We start from the raw sequence: 21,673 nt of genomic DNA, 5'->3' as shown, positions 1-21,673 counted from the left end.
AAAGGTAGTTGCAGTCCAGTTAGCCAGTTACCAAGCATAGCACAACAAACCATTTGTATTCAGATTGAATTGTAATTGACTTTTTAAGAATAGTTTAATAGATGAGTATTCCTCTGAAATGATTTTACTCATTAATACAAAAACACTCAAAATATAACATTCGGTGCAGAAACAGAAATAAAGACAGAAGACAAGAGGTCCTTTTATTTTATTTATTTGACTCGCAGAGTTTAGTTTTCATCAACATTGACTGTCTGCAGACCTGTTGGAAAAAGAGATACAAGATTAATTAAATGCCTTTACTGCTGTAGTGGGCGAATGACTGTCAGTTAGCGGCGTATTTACCTTTGCATGTGGTGACAGGAACGTATGTGACCAGGGTGTACAGTTTGTTGGGAGAGTCCTCGTCCTCATTACGCTTCCTGGACAGTCGTACGCGCATCCTGTATGGCACGTTTCTGCACAGCACAAAACACAACACCAAGTTACAATCAGAACTAAATGCAAACTATTCGAGATGTTGCCACGACCGTTACATTGGTCAGCAGATGTGTCACGGCCTTGTTGACAGTATTGAATCAGAGCAGAGTGATGACAACTCCTCCTCCAATCATCTTGTATATTCATGATGCACAGCATTCAGAGTATGTTCACTTGCTACACATTAAAAATCATAAACCACTGTGACGTCTCAGTCCTTGGTACAGAAGGGACTTCTTGTCTGAGCTGACAGAAGGGTGGAGAAATTAACAATTTCTTCTAACATCCGCCACCCTTCTTAAATTCAAGCAGGTGGCAGTCACTAATAGACAAGTGGTAAATAGACGAAAACACAGCTTTTCTCTATATTATGCAGTCTCACAGAAACCCTAAACAAACGATGCCCTTTCCCTGCACCACAAACTAATAAGAGCAGAAGAATGCAAAGTCTATCACAAATTGTTATGACTGAGTTTGCCGTTCATTTATGCCCAGACAAGAGTATTAACAGAGCATCATCTCACCTGACACCCTTGCTCCACACTGCCTTGTTGAGGCGAGTGTCGATGCGGACATCAGGAGTTCCCATCTCCTTCATGGCGAATTTACGGATCTCCTTGATGGCGCGGGGAGCCCTCTTCTTGAAACCACTGCAGGGAGAAGACACCATTAATCTCAGCGAATTGATCAAATCCAGTACATGTACTCATTTCGTCACCTGTGAGCAAATGAAAGATTTACTGTTAATTGTATCTGGATAAACAATTTATAGACACGTGTGTTTGCAATACTCACATTCCATGGATGCGCTTGTGGACATTGATGGTGTACTCTCTGGTCACTACCTCGTTGATGGCTGAACGCCCCTTCTTTTTCTCTCCTTTCTTGGTTGGGGCCATCTATAAACAACATACATGGATCACTGCATGAGCGTATGAATGCTACGTTAAGTGTTAACGTAATATCACAAACACATCTAACGTTAGCGTAAAGCTAGCTTACGCTCACTAACGTTGCTCTACGTCAGCTAGCCTGCAGGCTAAAGGGTAGGATATACAGCACTTATGCTGCAAAAGCAACTTTAACTACCAGTGGTTTAAGCTAGAAACAATAGAAGACTCTTTCTAGCTCAAAGTGGACACTGGACAGGCAGGCTAATTGAAGCCATTACGGTCGAATCAATGCCGTAACGTTCTTCGACTTTAAATGTCCTTTAATACGTTATACCACATCAAAAACCAGACACGAAGGACACCGCAACACTAATGTGTACATTTGTCCAAAATACGCGGTCACTGCTGTCTCTAATATCGCAGGATGGTGATAGATTGTAGAAACAAAATTTCCGAAAAATACTCACTTCGGTCTCGTAGATGAGGCGGAAGTCGGAAGGACGGACCAAACGCAGAGAATTGTGGGTAAAGGAAACCGGTCCGTTTTTTATGATGTTCGTCAACAACAAACGTAGGAGGAAAGGTTCCGAGAACAGACGTTAGCAGTATAAGTTTATGAAGATATTTCAGATAATGAAGACAAGAGGCTGTAAACTTTTGCATTATTAGACTTTATGAAGAAAGCATGGACACAGAATATAAAATGTATGAAAAGTATTTATGCGCAACATAAAGATTCAGCTTATGTCACTTGTATAGAACGTGATATGCAATAATGATCCGTTTTTCTTTTGAACAATGTCAGCTGCCCTCAGTGTGGTATAATAGTGAATAACGTAATGACATGTGATGGGCCTTTGCATACCAACGTAGAAGCATCAATTATACAAGGCTTTGAACCAGTTTAGAAGACAGACAATAAGAAGAGGCATTTCAACCATTCACAGTAAAATAGATGCTTTATTTTTTTAGGCTTATGAAGTCTGAAACCAGCTATGAGACAACTGCTCTACTCTTGTCTCAAGCCCTCATCAAACACTTGTATTAAATGCCCAAAAGCTGTAATTTGTACACAATTGTAAAAGTTATAAAATTGTGCGTTTCCTCAGAAGAGGTTGTGGTTATATGTCAAATTCAACACTTACCTCAAAATGTAAAATATCGCATCTCGTAGCTCACTGTGGGAATTTAATGCGACAATCCTGATAAACTAGCTTTACACTTAATTCCTCCAGGTCCAAATCTGCCGCTATTTAGCAAAATGTCATTACAATGTGAAAATGTCATTCATTTATTTTTCAGTAAAAAAAAATACAGCGTTAAATCAGGTATCACTTGCACATCTCAAAATTGACCTTCTACCTTAGACAAAATAAATATGTAGTAGGAAAAGAGTCAGACTTAAAGATAGGGGGCTACTTCAGAGCCCACTCTCTCCACGTCTGTAATGTCGCTTTGATTTCAAGTCACAGTCGCATGGCCGGGAGGAGGTGTCATGTTGAATCCAGGTCTCTAAGATAACAGCCTTCCACTTATGTTCTTTATGCTGTTCAGTGCACCGCTGAAGCTGGTTTGTCCATTGATTTGCATCCAAGCACTCAAAGCATGCAGGACCTGCACTTTTCAAGTGTCTGTTGTTGAACTAAGAGTGACGATACAATCGCATCCCAGAGGTTCAGTTTAGCCACCTGTACAAGTCTTTTTTTTTTCTTTTTTTTTTTTTATTGTGACTCTGGATGGTCAACCACTGGAACACAGGAGCTCAAACTATTTATCCTTTCAGTCACTTTTTAAAAAACCTAAGCAGTCTAGTGTCTTTTCCTATCAGGACATTCTGGCTCCTCCTTTGGATCGTGTGGGCTGGTGAACGTTAAGGAGAGGAAGTCCACACATGGAGTGTTGGAGGTCTGGTACGCTGCACTCACTTCAGTTCATTTCAGGTAGACATTGCCAAACCATTCAACACAAACACATCAAGGAGAAAGCAATAATGTCGGCAAAGACTAACACGTGTAACAAATTACATTCAACGAAGGAATAGTTTGGCAGTGCTTATTTGTGAGAAACGTTCATTCAAGTCCCTGCAAGATGCTTCAGTGTTGCTGGTCAGTAACACTCTGCAGCAAACGCTATAGATTTGCTCTGCAGATATTTTGTAATACGACCGAAAACAAAAAGTAGTAATAACATCAAGCGTCACATGATTTGAAGGCTGAACAGTCACTTCATACAAAGCAAAAGACCCGTTAGAAAAATGAACATCTAACCATTTTAATGCACAGTCGTAGAAACCAATGCACAATAAAGAAAAACAAAAGAGTCATTTGAACTTGGTTAGGCAGGTGAAACTGACAGTGAAAAAGCTGCTCTAAAACATCGCAATGCACAAAAAAAACAGGGATTTTAGGGTTTTACACCTCTCATACATGGTTCATAACACAACTCCATAGGCTTGAATGTCCAGTAGTCTATGGCACAGCACTTCATCCGAAACATGTAAAGCACAACCGAGTAAGACTCACACGTTTGCCGTTTTCTTTTTTATTTCCTCTCATGACTAAAAATGCTTTGTATGAAATGAAACGGGACAGAGTCAGACGTGTTCACTTTCATGTGTTGGACTAATCAAAACCCAATTCCTCTTAGGACGCACACACCTCGGGCTGCGCTGTGCTGAGCTTACTACTACCAGCTGGAGCGACCTCGGCCGCTGGTGCCGACCCGCCGCCGGACCGCTCTGGGCCCGCGGCGGGGCCCGCCACGGTCCTTCTGAAGAGACGCATGCTCATCTGCAGCAGCTCGTTGTCCACCACGGGCGTAGCGGGGTACTGCTTGGTGAGGCCCTGAAGAAGAAGAAGAAGAAGAAGAAGAAGAAGAAGACAGAGAGATTTAAAAACACATCTCTCTAAACAACGCAGGTGAGAATACAGCCAAGATTGACGCAAAGTAACGGCAGTATTAGATTCGTTCTACCTTGTCATTTTTTAACAGCTGCCGGCGGATGGCGAAGTCCCTGCGGGCGCACAGGGCCTTGCAGCAGGGCCCGAGGTTTCTCAGCAAACCGGCCCTCTCCACCCGCCTGTTCAGGGCGGCCATATTCAGAGCCCCCAGGTCATGCTCAAACAGCTTGTCAGCATCTGGCAGGACAGAGTGGACACAGTTTTAGACGAACGGATCACACAAAACTATACGACAATGTCCGTTATATGAATAAGAAACATAAAGAAGGCAAAAACAACAAGCGTTGGTGTTAAATGCTGACGGTGTCCAAAACTCTCACCTTTGGGGTCGTCCAGCTCAGACTTGCACACCTCTCTGACTTGCTCCAGGAGCTCAGGCCCAGCGAGGCGCTTGGAGATTCCCGCCCTAAGAAGCACGGCCCCCGGGGTGAACCGGAGCAACGCTGCCCCCGCTGCCCGCGGCTCCTGCTTCGTTTTGGGCATCAGGCTGGACCAGTCCACATCAATGACATCCAGAGGACCTGTCGACACATTGATGTCGATTTAAAAAAGGAGCGTCTGAGTAGCGTTCTTATACATATAATATGTATTTATTTTTTTAAAGAGTTTCTGATGAAATTATGATTTTCAGACAATACATAATGATTTCCACAAGTAGATATTTTCCATAAAAAAAGAAGAAGGTAATTCCTGGTACCTGTAATTTTTTCATCGTCTTGCTGATCCTCTTTTTTCTGGCTGTCGGCCAGAATTTCATCCAGCTCGTCATCACTGATCGGTTCATACTCCTCCCCCACAGACGCGACTGACTGGCCATCGTCTTCTTTCCCATCATCGTCTCCTGAGAACACAAAGACTCCTTTAAATCCATGTTGGGAATTCGGAAAGAAAGTGACAAAATAAAGTGTTTTGATCTTCTTACCGTCGATGCTGTCCGTCTTCTCCAGCTCCCGTTGCTCTCCCATGAGATGGTGACTGTTGCTTGGTTTCTCCGGCTCTGGAGGGCTGAAGGCCTCTCTTGGCAGCAGAGGCTCATAGTCGCTCCTCTCCTGTCTCATCATGTCCCCTCGCAGGTCTCCCCTCATGTCACCCCTCAGGTCACCTCGTCCTGGGGCCCTGGGGTCCCCGTGGGGCGGCAGGTCCATCATCATCATCCTCTCCCTCTCTCGATCGCCGCCTCGGTCACCTCTACTGTCTCTCTCCCGCTCCCTCTCTCGCTCTCTTTCCCGCTCCCGCTCGTGCTGCTGGATGAGTCCTTCAGGGAGTAAGCGTTCCCTGTCCCTGATGTCCCGCTCCCTCAAGAGAGGTTCCCGGCCAGGCCGCATCAGTAGGGGCTCCCGCCCCCTGCTAGGCCAGTCCCTAGGTTCAGGCTCCCAGTCTCTCGGCTGTTGTAGTGGCTGTTGGAGGAGCAGGGGCTGCTGCTGCTGCTGCTGCTGCGGTTGCTGCTGCTGAGGCCGGAGGTCCTTTCGCTCTCGTTCCCGCTCAAACGGCTCCCTGTCTCTCTCCCGTTCTCGACTGTCGTAGGAGCCGGCGCGGGACCCTGACCTGGCCTGCCTCTCGGAGTCAGGGGAGCTGCGCCTGGAGCTGTGGCTGTGTGAATCCTGCCGGTCTGTAAGACAGCGGAGACAGATATGAGTTTTAATTAAGCATGATCCCGTCAGTAGTGTTTACAAAAAGATAAATGTAGTGTCAAGATGCGAGTGTTCATCTACCTGAGGAGGTGCTGCGACTGGGCTCTCCTCTCCTCAACTGGTCGATTCGAGACTTCCTCTCGGCCACTGGAGGGTCAGTCGCGACCGGCCTCTCTCTTTCTCGCTCTCGGTCCCGAGAGTTGGCGCCCTGCAGCCTGCCCCGGCGGGGTCGTGGACCTTGGGGGTCTTCTCGGTGCGCTGACTCGTTGGAGGGTGATCGCAGGCGTCTGGATGACGTGCGGCTCTGGTTGCTCCCCATGCTGCTGCTGCGCGTCTGCTCCGGGGGCAGCTTGCGGAGCAGCGGCTGGGACATGAGGGGCTGCGGAGTCAGAGTCGACAGCAGCAGTATTGGAGGATCTTGGGGGAGCAGAGGGGCGATGGGAGGAGGGTGGCACCGCTCCCTGTCCCTGCCCACTCTGGGGCCACCACCTCTCTTAAGAGGCTCAGCCAGAGCCGGTGGAGCTTGCGTTTCCAGTGGTGCTCCTCGGTCTGTGACCTCCTCATCTGACCAGTCACTGAAGTTGTCCATTTTGGACAGAGGAGATGGCTCTGCGATGCCTCCAGTGCCACGGTGATCCGGCCTCATCGACGGTGGTGGCGTCCTGGGCCCTCGCTTCCTCTTATTATGTGGCTGAGTAACAGATAAATCTTCGTCAGACACATCAGACTCTCCCTCTCGTGACCGTTTCCTCTTTCGATCAAGCGCCTTCTTCTTGGCTCCTTTCTTGGGCGAGTGTACGGGTGGAGGCGCGTCTACAGCGCCGCTGGTTGGGGTCTCGGACTTGAAACGTTCTCCCGCACCAGCCAGAATGTTGCCACCGCCAACCTCCTCTTCCTTGCGACCCTTCTTCAGACCCTTCCTCTGCGACTTTGTCTTCTTTTTACCCTCCTCGTGGGACTGGGAGCCAGCAGTGTCTCTGTCTTCGCTGGCAGCGGGGAGGACCGAAGGAGGGGGGGGCGGCGGCGGCGTGGACTCTCGCTGGTCTCTGCCTCTGCTACGGGAGTCGGACGGGGTGTCCGCAAGGGGCTCTCCTCGCCTGTCGCCTCCTCTGCTCCGTTCCCCGCGAGGCTCCAGGTCCTCATGGCGGCTGCGAGCTTCCCTTTTGTCCACGGCTCCTCTGCGCTCCTCGTCCTTCCAGTGGGTGGGCTTCTCATCAGACGGAGCAGCCCTCGGGGGAGAACGCAACAAGGGCTCCTGGGGCCGCACCACCTGGCTCAGCATGCGGTTTTTGTCAGCACCTGCACGTGAACAGACACATACCGCACTCAGCACTTTTCAAGCATAAAAGCAATCGTTCTCATGTCAGCTTAGACAACAGAACGCTTATCTGTGTCATTTCCAGGAAACCAGTTGATGGTCTTCATTAGCCATAAAATGATTAACAGCTTATTTCCCTTGAACAATTTGTTTTTTTGTAATTGCAGTACACGAGTGTGTCCTTGCAAAAATAATTCCCCTACTGTCAGGTGGATGCAGACACACTGGGCTGGGGAGGAGGGGCTGAGGGTGGAGCTTGGCCTGCCCTCGGCCGATCGGGCGCTCACTTTTCTCTTCTGCACTGTTGTAGCCGTCGCTGTCTGCAGGACTGACGTCCCGAGTCGCTCGCTTCGGCGAGGCCCTGGGGCTCGGGCTGCTCTCCACCCTGGGCCTCTTGCGACTAAAAGGAAGAGGGGAGGAGAATTATTACAAAAAAATACATACCGGTATTTGAGGAGTAGCACACTCATGGGCTACATAACTATCTGGGAGATTTTGTATGTAAATGTACAAACTGTTACAGTTTGAATACTGCGTTACACATGCCTCGTCTTGCGGTCATCCCGGGTGTCTCTGACGGGCCGGTCGTCCCTGGTGTCATCTCTCCTCTCCCGCCTTTCCTCTCGTCCTCTCTCTCGCTCCTCCCATTCCCGCTGCCTCTCTCTCTCCCGCTGCTCCCTCTCTCTCTCCCGCTCCCTGTCCCTCTCTCGCTCCTTCCTCTCCCTCTCTCTCTCCCGTTCCTCCCTCTCTCGCTCCCGCTCCTCCCGCTCCCTTTCCCTCTCGCGCTCTCTCTCCCTCTCTCGTTCCCGCTCCCGCTCTCTCTCCCTGGCCCGCTCCCTCTCCGCCTCCTTCTCTCGCTCCTTTTCCCTCTCCTTCTCTTTCTCCCTCTCTCTCTCCCGCTCCCTCTCTCTCTCCCGGTCCCGGTCACGAGTCCTGTCGTCTCTTCTCTCCTCCGTTCTGTCTGTCCTGCGGTCCTCCCTCCTCTCCTCCCTCTCAGGCTCATCTGATCTCCCCTGGTGTCTATTTGGAGAGGCTGCTCTTTGATCTGGGAAAACAGAAAATTAAAAAGCTTAGCCAAACAGATTTTGGAAAAAACTACCATACAATACAGGCTTGCAATAAAGCAAGTCCTCACCTCCACCTCTCTCTCGGTTGTCTCTGCGATCCCGCTCTGCGTGCCCTCCTCTCCTGTCGTAGGAGGAGTCTCTGGCCTGCTCTCCTCTCCTGTCGCCCTCATAGCGATCTCTGTCTGAGCCCCTCTCAGAGCTCCTTTCGGTAGCGGTGCGGTCGGTGCTCCTCTCTACACTCCGTTCACGCACCGCGCTGCTCCGTGACTCCCAGTTGTCATGGCTGCTCTCCAGCTGGGAACCCCGGGAGTTCCTGTTTGAGCCTGAAAGGAAATTAACAGAGGAACTTTAATGTGCTGTAAGTATTACCTAAAAAGCTCCTCGTTACTAAACATTTCCTTACGGCCACAAATGAAACCCACTATGGAAATGAAAGCACAATGTGATGTCAGTTCTTGCCTTTCTCAGAAGTTTCATTAGCACGCCCTCTCCCTCGTCCATTTCTCTCAGTTCTGTCTGTCCTGTTCTCCGTCCTTCCTTCAGCTCTTCCTCCGTCTTCCCGTCCGTGACCTCTCCCATAACTCCTGTCCTCCTGAGCCGGTTCCTCCTTCCTGTGGGTGTCAGTCCTCTCCCTCTCTCTCTCCTTTTCTCGCTCTCTCTCCTTCTCCCGGTCCCTCTCTCGTTCCCGTTCGCGGTCACGGCGCTCCAGCGACTCTCGACTGGAGCGAGTCTCTGCTCGGCTCTCTCTGGAGTCCTTTGCGTCCCTGTTGTCTCGATGGTCACGAGAGTCTCGGGTCGTTTCCCTTCCTCGGTCGCGACCGTCCCGTCGCTCACGAGCCTCTCTGGTCTCGCGGTCGTCTCGAGATTCCCGTGATGAGACCTGTTCAGAATCATAGTCCCGATCGTCGCGGTCTTTTTCTCGCTTGCTGCGACTTTCTGTTTATAAGAGAGACACAAAGTTTAACAACTGAAAGAAATCATTTCACTTTCATAACAAACCGTTTAATCTGCTGTGTTCAATTGACTGTGTTAAATACGGTAAAAAGATACATATGAGAGAAAGAAGAAAACACAGCACTAGAACAGAAAGTCACCATCTCTGCGCTCATGCCTGCGCTCCTGGGCAGGCGGACTCCTCTCTCTTTCACCGCGGCTCCTCTCGCGGCCCCTGGAGCGACGCTGGCTGGGGCTCGATCTGTCAGATCGGCGGTGTGGAGAGGAGGCGCCGTGGGAGGCGGGAGGCGATCGGGAGCGCCGGGAGCTCGGAGGGGAGGAGGCAGACGCCGGGGCCGCCGTGCTCCGGTGGTAGGTGGGAGAGGACGAGCGCCGGCGGCGAGGAGACGAAGAGTGCCGCTGGGCAGAGGAACCCGAGTGGGAGGAGGGCGAGTGGTGGCGTGGAGGAGTGGGGGTGCGCTGGTGGCGCGGAGGAGAGGGTGACCTGCAGGGACAAAGGACAGTTATTTAATGATTAAACCATACTGTTAGGATCATTATAACAAATAATACCAACAGACAGACTAGTTTTGTAGCGATTAAAGCTTTCTGCAAGAAAACCTTTGCTCCGTGGCCCAGGTGTGCTTACCTGCGGGGAGGGGAGACCAGTGTGGCGGTCTTATGGGACGAAGCTTTCGGGGAGGTGGATTTCTTCCTGGCTGGGGGCGAAGTGCCCCTGGAGGGAGATGACACACTACCGGAACGCTCCTCTGATGTCATTGACCGCTTGGCCTTGTGGGAACTGTCTGATCGGTCCCTATATTCAAAAAGAGGAATCCTTAGATAAACTACTACACAGAAGACTAATAAGAAGACTCAGCTTAATGTTGATTACAGCATGACTCCGATCCACACTTTACCTGCGTTTCTCCTTCTTCTCTTTGTGTTTTTCCGTGTCTCTCCCCCGATCTTTCGCCTCCTTCTGCTTCTCCTCAGACTTCTCCTTGTTCTTGTGCTTGCCTTTGTGTTTCTTCCCAATTACAGGAATATCTAGAGGGACTGGGGGAGGAGGACTCGGGGTCCGGGGCCCTTTCTTCTTACTGTGGCTCCCTTTTGAAGGCCTGGACGGAAGAGGAGAGAATAATTCTCAATTACTTCTTGCTTCTCAAATGGCCTAACTCTCCACCGAATATCGGTGAAAACTGTTGAGTAGTTTATGAGACATCCTGGAATCTAAAAGTCAAGTTCAAACCCAGACTCTTACCTGGTAGATTCTGAAACAGGCGAGGGCACTAATGCTTTCTTCTCTTTCTTTCCAGAGCCCGGGCCTTTGGTTCCACTTTTGTGTTTTGGGGATCCACTTGACTTCCTGGATGAGGGCGAGTCTTGCTTGCTTAACGGTTCTGGGGAGGCCTGAGGGACAGAGACGAGAGATCAAGATAAAATTAAGTCCCTCCTACAGTCAGTGGCTCTCCTGGAAGTACGCCGCGTTCCAAATTATTATGCAAATTATATTTTTCTCAGATTTTCCTAAATAGTCGATGCAAATGAAAGTCAGAATAATTTTCAAGTCATCAACCGTTAAGAGTATAATTCAAATTTTATTGAACAAACCTCCCAATGATAAAAGTATTTTTTTAAAAAATGAAAAACTCAAAATGCACTGTTCCAAATGATTATGCACAACAGAGTTTAAAAACATTTTATAGATTCTAAAGAACTAAAAATGCTAATTTGTTGAATTTGCAGCATTAGGGGGTCATATTTACTGAAATCAAAAGCTATTTCAATCAAAAACATCTTAACAGGCCAAGTTCCATGTTAACATAGGACCCCTTCTTTGAAATCACCTTCACAATTCTTGCATCCATTGAACTTGTGAGTTTTTGGTGAGTTTCTGCTTGAGTTTCTTTGCAGGATGTCAGAATAGCCTCCCAGAGTTGCCGTTTTGATGTGAACTGCCTCCCACCCTCATAGATCTTCTGCTTGAGGACGCTCCACAGGTTCTCAATAGGGTGGAGGTCAGGGGAAGATGGGGGCCACACCATGAGATTCTCTCCTTTTATGCCCATAGCAGCCAATGATTCAGAGGTATTCTTTGCAGCATGAGACGGTGCATTGTCATGCATGAAGATGATTTTGCTACGGAAGGCACGGTTCTTCTTTTTGTACCATGGAAGAAAGTGGTCAGTCAGAAACTCTACATACTTTGCCGAGGTCTAAAAGGGGCCTACCAGCTCTCTCCCCATGATTCCGGCCCAAAGCATGACTCCACCACCTCCTTGCTGACGTCGCAGCCTTGTCGGGACATGGTGGCCATCCACCAACCATCCACTACTCCATCCATCTGGACCATCCAGGGTTGCACGGCACTCATCAGTTAACAAGACTGTTTGAAAATTAGTCTTCATGTATTTGTGAGCCCACTGCAACCGTTTCTGCTTGTGGGCATTGTTTAGGGGTGGCAGAATAATAGCTTTATGCACAACTGCAAACCTCTGGAGGATCCTACACCTTGAGGTTCGTGGGACTCCAGAGGCACCAGCGGCTTCAAATACCTGTTTGCTGCTTTGTAATGGCATTCTAGCAGCTGCTCTCCGAATATGTTTGGTAGAAACCTTCCTCATTGTGCCTTTATCTGCACGAACCCGTCAGTGCTGAATCAGCCACAAATCTCTTCACAGTATGATGATCACGCTTACGTTTTCGTGAACTATCTAATGTTTTCATACCTTGACCAAGGTATTGCACTATTTCACGCTTTTCGGCAGCAGAGAGATCCTTTTTCTTTCCCATATTGCTTGAAACCTGTGGCCCGCTTAATAATGTGGAACACCCTTCTTAAGCAGTTTCCCTTTGATTGGGCTCACCTGGCAAACTAATTACCACAGGTGTCTGAGATTGATTTCAATGATCTAAAGAGCCCTGAGACACAATATCATCCATGAGTTTAATTGAAAAACCAAAAATGTAATGTTTATGACGCTTAAATTCAATTTGCATAATAATTTGGAACGCGGTGTAGAGATGCTTGAGAAAACACTTTCCGGCTAATTCCAAAGACGCATTCCCTTCTTTGGAATCCAAACAAAGGCAGAAACGTACCTTCGGCATGGCGGTGGCTCTGGTTTTGGTTGGGGTCTCATCTTTCTTGATGACAATCTCCTCCCTCTTGTCCAAGTTCTCCTGCTCCAATTTCATCAGCTCACGCTGAATCTTCTGTCGCTTCATCTCTAGGGATAACTCGTAGTCGTAGTCACCGATATCTGAGTCTAAAACAAAAAATACAGAGGCTTCTATAGAAAAATCGGAATCTTCACCCGTCATGTCAAAGCTCACATTGACGATATTTGGTTCATTTCAAATCTAAAAATCCAAACGGAAATTACCAAATTATAAGGTCACCTAAAAACTTGAACAAAACAAGCAAACCTTCGCGATTGGTTTCCCACTCTGTGGGCTCTTCTTCACTGGCTGGGGTGCGCTCCTTTGTGATCTTTATATCCTCCTTTTCCCTGTGTCGGCCTCTGGAGGAGTCTCTCTGCTGCGGATGGATACGCACACGGATGTTAGAACGAATGTTGCGTCACTTCCTGTGCTTATTCAATAGGCTAAATGTGTTGCAGTTCCAGGTTCAAAACAACAATTTAAATTCCAAGTCAAAAACAGCTTCGGGGAAGGAGCAGAGAACTCACTCTCGCTGTGGGGGATGTGGGCTCGTCTAGCTCTCGCTTCAAGTTTTCTGGGTCAACATCCTGTCTTTTATTCTTCATCCTCTCCCGCAGATCACCTGTGGGTCTCTCGGCTGACCTGCTCCAGTAAGACATACACAGACATGAATACACACAACGCTATGGATAATAAGACATTTGTTTTGATGTGAGCAAGACCACAAAGAACAGCAATAAAAATGAATAGGAATCATGGGTCCCGAAACTAAAAACATGCACCAAAATAAATTAAAACAAGCCACCTTACCGGCTGAAGCTAAATCCTTTGCCTCGTGGCTGAGTTCCATGTGTGTAGCGACAAGTGTTGCCGTAACTGCAATTTCCGGTCTTCAGCCAATTTCTGCAGTGACTCTGAAAGACGCATACAAATGAGCCTGATGAGATACAGGAATGTCCACCAAAATGAGACAAGCATCACAGCAGGGATTCAACAAGGACACGGAGTTCAGCAGAACACCAAACAGCAGGCTGCTAAAAAGGTGCTTAAGTGGTCCCTAAGCGAGGAACTGGATCGCAGGTTTGTCCCATGGAAGTATTAAGCACTATCAGGTTATACATACATCAGCAGCATTACTCCCAGTGCTGGGGCCAAGTCTTTCAAACACACTGGGCCGGCGGGACGGGGCGGCGGGGTTGCTGGTGCTGCTGGTCGTGGTGCTGCTGCTGCTGCTGCTATCCGATATGGTTTTTGAATTCTCCACTGTTACTTTCCGCCTGATCTTGGACATTCTGCAGGACTGGAAAAAAAGGACAAACGATGCTTAATGATATGTCAACGATTAATCAGCTGCATCAAAACAACAGCACACCGAATAAGACCTAAGCATGAATGTAAAATAATTACGTAACATTGTATAAAGAGTCAATGGGCTGATGGAGTAACCTGCAAGCAGAATAAATCAGTGTCCATATTTAACAGTTATTGATCTAGAGCCTAATGAAGTATCTATCACTACATATACTTAACGGTTAAGATCAAATGAGAATAAAGACATTTGCTCCAATAAAATATCTTTGCAGAGTGACTACACTGCCAATAGAGGCCTGATTCCATTCATTCTGGATCAGGGATAACGCTACATATTGTAGCACTATAAGGTGCGACTAATATAATCATTTAACCAAGCAATCTTCTTTACATATTGTAATGCAAATGTGGCTACCTGCAGTTCTACTATAGGTGGCAACACATTCAAAACATAAACACATGCAAATGGCTCTCTTGATGTCTGTGCAGGTGCTCCTCGAGCAGTCTCGCATGCTAGCTTAATGTTAGCTCCTAGTTCCTAGCTAACTGCACTATTGTATATGCTTTTGTTTACATGTTTTACATTCATACACGTGTATGTGAGATTGGAGATTGTTTCGCCCGTTAATGACTGACTGCCTCCTGCTAAAAAAACACACACAGCCGAAGGGAGGCTAATGCTAAAGTTGGTGAACCAAAGAGCTAATGACTTCATGTTTTCTCTCAGCGCGGGGCCTTCGAGCTAGCTTCAGTCGCGTGCTTTATGGATATTGTAGCTCAAAATAAAGTCTCACCCAAGATATTGATTCGGCGTCGCATCTACTTGAGTCCAGGAAGTGGATTCAGCACTTGTAGAAATAACAAGGCTTATTCTTTAAAGTCAGGGGCAGAAACTGCCATTGGTCCCTTCATGGTGGCCGAGGGTGAGCGTTTGCCTTTTTCTTCTTCGGTGGTTTTTGAGGCCGTTTGTACTGCAGGGTGTTGTTGCATTGCCGCCATTCACCGAATACTGGTCGTCGTCTTCTTCTTTGGGGTTTATTGGCAGTTGGCAAACAACGAATTGTTGCATTACCGCCACCAATTGGTGTGGAGTGTGGATTAGGAAGTCTAATACTTGTATGCTTGTAGTTACTCATTGTGGCCAGTAGATGGTGGTAGCATTGATGACGGGCAATTCAACCGTTACTAAATCAATTATTACCAATATTAAAGTTGATCATGGTATTTATAGTAATTAATATTGCCTGGAAAAGGCTGGTTATAAAGGACACTCTACAAGGCAGATAGTGTGTTGCCTCCATCAAATTTGTACAACATGAAATTCCACATGTAGACAGATGTTTCCAATATTCTGTCTAGTTTATGTTTGGACTTCATATTCACATAGCAAGTTGTTTTAATTTTTTATTCTTATTTATTTTCAATGCGGAGCAGATTGCATTACATCGTACATGGGTTCAGATTGTTTGGATAACTGAATGCATATTAAGACCACACACATTATTAATACGACTATGACGTTAATATTGATATAGAGCAATGACAATCAATGTATTATCTGTGTGATGTATAAATGATGGTCGTAGCTTTCATTGGAGCTGCTTTATAACAACTACAACACAAGTACTAAATGTGCTCAGGAAGCAAAAATAAACATTGACACTTCATCTGTCACAGTTTTTATGTCCTCGTGTTTTTATGTTCACAAAAATGACTTTAAATGTTGAACTCTCCGCCTTAATTTGTAACTGCTCAGTCGGTTTGAACAGGACTTGTTGAAGTTTGTGTTTTCTCAATGACCTTAAGAGCAACGGTCTTCACAGCAAGCAGAGCTTCGTTGCAGGCCCTGGAAATGAACGATGGTGGCAGGAGGAAGCCGTAGCGCCCGCGGTCCTGGAGCTCAAAAGTGAAGGAGTATTTGATGCCACGGTTGTACGCCCAATCATCAGAACCGCCAGGAGCCAAGTCTGGAGAACGGACAGAGACATGCATGAGTGTGACTGAATCGAGCCAAGCTGATTTTTGCCATAAAAAAAACAAGCCCTTCTTACATATTGTCTTTGCCCCGGAACCATATCTGTAGGTGTTCCTGTAATGTCTTCTGATTAACTGGGCAGCTTCTTGAACCATCTCAAGCTTTTACAAAAAGACACAAACACATTACAGAGTTTCTATCTTTTATCTGAAGTGACAGGATCTGATCTTTTTCTGTGGAAACATCTATGACTGTCCACTCACCAGGTCTTTGTGGTTCTCCGCCTCCTCCAGGGTGCAGGAGTACGGGAAGAGCAGCATCTGAGAGTAGGAGTGGATGCTGAGGTAGATCTGAACCGAGTCCTTGTGACTGCGCAGGAAGCTGGCCACGGCCCCTGACTCTGGTTCCGACTCAGGAAACCCACCGCAGTAGATCTCAGAGCAGGGATCAGCAGAGGCCCCCTCCGCTGGAAGACACAGAATCCCCTCACCTTACATATGCTACAGAGACTCCAGAAGAAAGAGTCCAATGTGGTCCTCAAAGAGAAGGAGACTGTAACGCCAGAGGAAGACTTACTGCACCAGTTGGCATCAAAGTTTCGGTTGAGGTCGACCCCGATGCAGTTGCCTCTGTTGCTGAGCGAGCGGTTTTTCCTCCACATCCTGTTCTGAGACAAATCAATTTTAATGTTAAACAAATAAATCAAATAAATGTTATCTTTACAACTGCTCGAGCACTCAGCGATTCACAAAATGTGTGTTCTTACTGTTGTCCATGTGTACTGGTATCCATCAGGGTTCATAACAGGCAGGATGTAGACGTCCATGTTGTCCAGGATGTCAGTAATCTCTTGGTTTATCTTGTAAAATGACAACGCCTGTACAAGAAGGGACGATGATTTTAGTGCTAGACCAGTCTGAAACTGACCTGATAGGAAACAAACAAACCCATGTACTACAGGACATCACCCACACTACTGATACTACGTTAAATGTACTCACATATTGTACAAACCATAAGCAGAAAGCAGGAGAGATCCACTCTCTGGCATGGATCCCACAGTCAATCCACATTGCTTTTTTATTCGTTGTGTTATTTAGAGACAACTGAGAAAGAAAGTGTAAAAAAAAACAACAACACCATTGAAGTTCTCTGACAAGTCAGCTGGAAAACAAAAGTCTCTGAACACTTTTTCAAATGAATGTAATTCTAAGGAGGGAGATGCTGATGAGCTTGTGATGAATGCGTGCCACAAACATCTTTATCACCACTGCAGCCTGTCAAGCGATGGATGGGTGTACCTTCAGAACGTAGAGCGGTCGCTTCTCATATGAGGAGCCAATGAGAATAGCTTTAACTATGCTCGGGTTGTCCTGTTGGGTCCTGTTGATCCAATAATAGATCTACAATGGAGACAGTGTGTTTGGGTGGAAACTGTGATATTTTACATAAAGTGCAGTACATCAATACACCAATAGTGCTGTAATAAAGCCCATTTGTGAAGCGTAAAATGTTTATTAATGCCTCTCTGACACAAAATCAGCAAAAGACGAATGTTACGAAGCTGGAATCCGACGGTTAAAAGATGAAACGCTTACATCCTCAAGACTGTGATATCTCTCGTAGAAGGTTGAGCTGCTTCGTGGGTCAGTGGAGTCGTTCCTCGTTTGCATTTCAATCAGCTCGTTGGCGTTGGCCAGTAACACCCTGAAATAAACACACAGGTAATTAACGAAAGCGGCAAACTAAATTGCACAACTCTGTCTTCAGAGACATACTCGTGTGTTATGGCGCCTTTCTGTAGCAGATCCTTGACAGTCTCTGAGCTGTTCGCAGGAACAAACAGGTGGACCACAGTTTCTTCTTTGATGTAGTCAGATGACACAGGCTGCCACAAGGCTGTCTGGGAGAAAATATGCGACACAATGATTAACAGACGGAAAATAAATAAAAGGATGCAATCACTGATAGAACAAAATCCTTTTTCTACCTCATATTGAGTGGAAATATTCTTCAAGATGTCAACTTGTTCCTGTGTTCTCGGGGTGAGTGATAGAACTTGGTCTCTGGATGAAAAGAAAAAGAAGACATGAGTCAAATACAATGTCTCCAGGGAATGATGCAGATCCCTCTGGGCGAATCCTAAACATGTCACCTGTATTACTGATAGCGCCAGAATACAAAGGTGAGGTGTTTCAATTTCAGACGCCTTGGTAATGTTGTGTCAATGACCTGTATCTGTGTTCGGGCACCACAACATACATGGTAGGAGGGTGTGTGTTTGCATAACTGTGTCACAACCTATTTTCTTTGTGGAAAAACCAAAACCTCACAGGTGACGAACTAGAAAATCAACTTACTGCGTTTCTGTGCAGCGTCCTGTCTTCAGGAGTTTGTCCAAATTCATGAAAACAAACAAAAGCAAAAGAGTCCTCATGTTGTCAGGATCCAGACTGGAAATGATCAAGGTTTATTCAAACCATGGAGGTAGGGACACAATATTGATTCAAACTGTGTTTATTTAGAAGTTAAACATTACTTCTTCTTTTTAAAGATGAGGGCATAGATCAGCCATCGTGGCCAAGAGGGAGAAGGTTAGTATGCTGTTGCTATATAGCCAGCAGGTGACATATCTGTATAGTTTACAAAGGACTAAATTAATATAATTTATTTTGTATAATTTAATTTATCAATACAAGCTGGAAAAGTCAGTGCAGTAATACCTCCGCGCCGGTAGGTGGCGCCCAGATAAATGACAGTTGGCCAAACAGGAGGAGAGCGACAACCTGGAAGAAGGTGATGTGTTGTTAGGTTTCTCTAGGCAAGATGTCGGGCCACGATCAGCTGGTCCTCTGTTTGTGTGAATTAACAAGGTAAGATATTATACTAGGTTTCTAACCGAGTATTTTAAAAAAAGAGTTAAGGAAAAGATACAACGCTAATGTGTTTGTTTAACGCTAAGCTAATGCTAATAGCCATGAAGAACAAGCTCATATGTGACGGTCGTAGGCAGCACTCACTTCCTTCGTCCTAAAGTCTGTTGAATAGTTATATATTGTAACGTTATTCTGACAATATGTGGCAATACTTATTTTTAATTTAAACCTGAGTTTATTAAGCCTTTTTTTCAGGAGTTATGTACGTGTGTAACGCTATTGAAGTAGGACATTTTGATAAGTTACGTCCTATATCACATCAATGTTGCTGTTCTCCCTCAGCTTGTTTGTACATTTTGCTTTCATGTTGGAATTTAATAATTTAGGGTCACAGCTTTAATCACATCAATTAGTTTCCTCTCCTTATTTATATACATATATATCCTAAGTTATTACTTAATCCTACCAGCTTTTATGCATTCTCTCGCCCCCTGTCATCATTTCTTTTCACTGTGTTGTATCTCTGTGTTTCAGGTTGCTGTGGAAGTTGCTGCTGCCCCTGGTGTTTCTGTGCGTGCTGCTGATCGCTGTCCTGGTCCTGCTGGTGCTGGCGGTGCGCTTCTGGCTTCAAAGCAGCAGGAACGCTCGGAGGGCGAGGGACGGCCGTCCCACGGTGGCCTTCTTCCACCCTTACTGCAACGCTGGTGGTGGGGGGGAGAGGGTGCTCTGGTGTGCTATCAGGGCACTGCAGAGCAGGTAAAGCCGATTTCATTACTTTTGTTACAAAGTCTTAGTAGTTTGCAGTTTGGCGTGTCCTCTTTCCCTAATCTATGGGCTTACTAGTTACTGATTTACTGCATTTTTCCAAGAAGTCACATTCAATTTAAACGGCGAATCTTTCATCTCCTGCTCAGGTACGTGGACATCAACTTCGTGGTGTACACGGGGGACCTGGGTGTGACGGGACAGCAGATTCTGGATGGGGCGCGGCGGCGTTTCAACATCGCGCTCCCCCGCCCGGTTCAGTTTGTGTTCCTGAGGCACCGGCTGCTTGTGGAGCCGGGCCTTTTTCCTCACTTCACCCTGCTGGGACAGAGTGTGGGCTCCATCTTCCTGGGGTGGGAGGCGCTGACGGAGTTTGTCCCAGACATTTACATCGACTCCATGGGCTACGCCTTCACCCTGCCCCTGTTCCGCTACTTGGGGGGCTGCAGCGTGGGGAGTTACGTTCACTACCCCACCATCAGCACTGACATGCTGTCTGTGGTGAGAGAGAGGAACCCCAGGTAATAACTGTGTCTCTTTACCAAATATATTTGTGTCACAAAACTCCTTGCTAACCCCTCAAATATATTGTCCCAGGTTCAACAACCCAGACTACATCTCCAACAGTCTCTTCCTGAGTGCCTTCAAGGTGGTCTACTACTGCCTGCTCGCCCTGCTCTACGGCTTGGCCGGCTCCTGCAGCGACCTCATCATGGTGAACTCCTCCTGGACCCTCGATCACATCCTGTCACTGTGGCGCGCTCCCAACCGCACCAGCGTGGTCTACCCGCCCTGCGACGTCAGCGCGTTCTTGGACGTCCCGCTGGAGGAGGACGGGGACAGGAAGTGCCACTCGATCGTCTCCATCGGGCAGTTCAGGCCGGAGAAGGACCACCGGCTGCAGATCAGAGCTTTCAAGAAGGCGTTAGACAGGAGGAGGGAGGGGGCGGGGGGCAGGGAGTCCCTGAAGCTGGTTCTGATTGGTGGATGCAGGAACCAGGAAGACGAGGACAGGGTGCTCATGTTGAGGGGGCTCTGCCAGGAGCTGGGTGTGGCCGACAGAGTGGCGTTCAAACTGAACGTGCCCTTCGAGGAGCTGAAGAGAGAGATAGCAGAAGCCACCATCGGACTGCATACCATGTGGAACGAACACTTTGGAATAGGTAATTAATCTGAGTGAGGTCTTCTTCAGACTGTCTAATTTGATTTCTTTGATTTTGAAACGTGCATCTTGGCTCTTCTCTTTCCCCCTGTAGGCATCGTGGAGTGTATGGCAGCGGGGAAGGTCGTTCTGGCACACAAGTCCGGCGGACCCAAGCTGGACATCGTGGTGCCTTTCGAGGGAGGCCAGACGGGCTTCCTGGCTGATGACGAGGACAGTTACGCGGAGGCCATAGAGAGGATCCTGGCGCTGCCGCCCGCCAGCCGGCTGCACATCAGACGCAACGCACGTCAGTCCGTGGCTCGCTTCTCAGATCAGGAGTTTGAAGCCTGCTTCCTTGCTGCTATGGAGCCTCTGATGGGAACACTTGAACGCTGAGGAGAGGACTCATTCTTTGTGTGTGTGTGTGTGTGTGTGTGTGCGCATGTACAGTTAACGTGACAGTGGCTATTTGACACTTTGAGCACCTTTACTTTGATGCACTTAGGGCTGCATTCACACTGTAGAACGGTTGACACAATCTGATTAAAACGGATGCAGCGATCCCAAACACTGCTCTTCTTTTGCATTTGTAATAACTCTTACAGTTTAGATGAAATCAGTCTAGGCAGCAGTATAAATATCAGATCTTTGCCTCATGTGTTTCGAGAGAATCCTGCCGCAGAACATTGTGTAGTTCTGTTGTATTTGTAAATACCAATATCCTGAGCAATGACATTTTTTGCAATATGCATTCCTTTGTCAGTAGTGTCAGTTTACTTAAAAAGAGATGTATTATATTTAGTGAAAATGGCTGATGGGGAACAAATACGTCTTTTAGACCGCTGAATGAGGTGCTGTAAAATGTAACGGAGAATATATTTATTGTTTACAAGAACTAGAATTCTCTACATGCCCAAAATGTGAAGTATTTTTGATATTGATGATGAATGTAATAAAGATGTGATGAGAGTAAGGAATTGCCGTGTTGATTAATCGTTCACGTCTATAAAAAGTCTTCCACCAACAGTCCAAAAGCCAAAGATATCCAAATTACTATCGTAGAAGTAAAGCAAATGTTCACATTTCAGCAAAAATAATTAATGAATATATTGTGTGTCAGTATCTCCAGAGATAAGACCTCATCTGCGATGA

General features: G+C 46.9%; 4 protein-coding genes across 5 annotated transcripts; 1 reads left to right on the top strand and 3 right to left on the bottom strand.

Moving 5' to 3' along the window:
* Positions 1-198: 198 nt before the first annotated feature.
* Positions 199-1,926, bottom strand: rpl31 (ribosomal protein L31). Its single transcript, XM_068719795.1, has 5 exons — positions 1,841-1,926; positions 1,276-1,379; positions 1,005-1,130; positions 346-458; positions 199-262 (listed from the first exon to the last, which is right to left on the bottom strand). Exons 2-5 carry the CDS (start codon positions 1,377-1,379, stop codon positions 231-233), a joined length of 375 nt encoding a protein of 124 aa, XP_068575896.1. The 5' UTR covers positions 1,841-1,926; the 3' UTR covers positions 199-230.
* A 1,702-nt stretch (positions 1,927-3,628) lies between these two features.
* zc3h13 (zinc finger CCCH-type containing 13) lies at positions 3,629-14,727 on the bottom strand. Of its 2 annotated transcripts, none has more exons than XM_068719432.1 (20): positions 14,556-14,727; positions 13,574-13,750; positions 13,261-13,364; positions 12,978-13,095; positions 12,715-12,826; positions 12,388-12,554; positions 10,547-10,695; positions 10,203-10,403; positions 9,932-10,099; positions 9,444-9,787; positions 8,809-9,285; positions 8,418-8,672; positions 7,829-8,327; positions 7,486-7,682; positions 6,046-7,263; positions 5,256-5,942; positions 5,031-5,174; positions 4,654-4,854; positions 4,347-4,510; positions 3,629-4,216 (listed from the first exon to the last, which is right to left on the bottom strand). In XM_068719432.1, the coding sequence occupies exons 2-20, from the start codon at positions 13,739-13,741 to the stop codon at positions 4,016-4,018; spliced, it is 5,574 nt and encodes a 1,857-aa protein (XP_068575533.1). In that variant the 5' UTR covers positions 13,742-13,750; positions 14,556-14,727; the 3' UTR covers positions 3,629-4,015. The 2 variants fall into 2 exon arrangements, with proteins under 2 accessions (XP_068575533.1, XP_068575534.1); XM_068719433.1 differs by having other exon boundaries at positions 12,978-13,092.
* A 425-nt stretch (positions 14,728-15,152) lies between these two features.
* cpb2 (carboxypeptidase B2 (plasma)) lies at positions 15,153-18,203 on the bottom strand. Its single transcript, XM_068719851.1, has 11 exons — positions 18,097-18,203; positions 17,727-17,802; positions 17,515-17,639; positions 17,335-17,443; positions 17,038-17,139; positions 16,738-16,842; positions 16,503-16,613; positions 16,313-16,403; positions 16,000-16,202; positions 15,813-15,897; positions 15,153-15,728 (listed from the first exon to the last, which is right to left on the bottom strand). The coding sequence occupies exons 1-11, from the start codon at positions 18,171-18,173 to the stop codon at positions 15,514-15,516; spliced, it is 1,299 nt and encodes a 432-aa protein (XP_068575952.1). The 5' UTR covers positions 18,174-18,203; the 3' UTR covers positions 15,153-15,513.
* A 317-nt stretch (positions 18,204-18,520) lies between these two features.
* On the top strand, positions 18,521-21,494 carry alg11 (ALG11 alpha-1,2-mannosyltransferase). Its single transcript, XM_068719792.1, has 5 exons — positions 18,521-18,609; positions 19,147-19,368; positions 19,527-19,898; positions 19,975-20,540; positions 20,634-21,494. Exons 1-5 carry the CDS (start codon positions 18,563-18,565, stop codon positions 20,915-20,917), a joined length of 1,491 nt encoding a protein of 496 aa, XP_068575893.1. The 5' UTR covers positions 18,521-18,562; the 3' UTR covers positions 20,918-21,494.
* Positions 21,495-21,673: the final 179 nt, after the last annotated feature.

The sequence above is a fragment of the Cebidichthys violaceus genome, unplaced genomic scaffold, assembly GCF_023349555.1.
Source record: "Cebidichthys violaceus isolate CVI_PGR_0920_01 unplaced genomic scaffold, fCebVio1.0.p SCAF_24, whole genome shotgun sequence".
NCBI classification, from domain to species: Eukaryota; Metazoa; Chordata; class Actinopteri; order Perciformes; family Stichaeidae; genus Cebidichthys; species Cebidichthys violaceus.
This window is presented reverse-complemented; position numbering and strand designations above follow the sequence as displayed.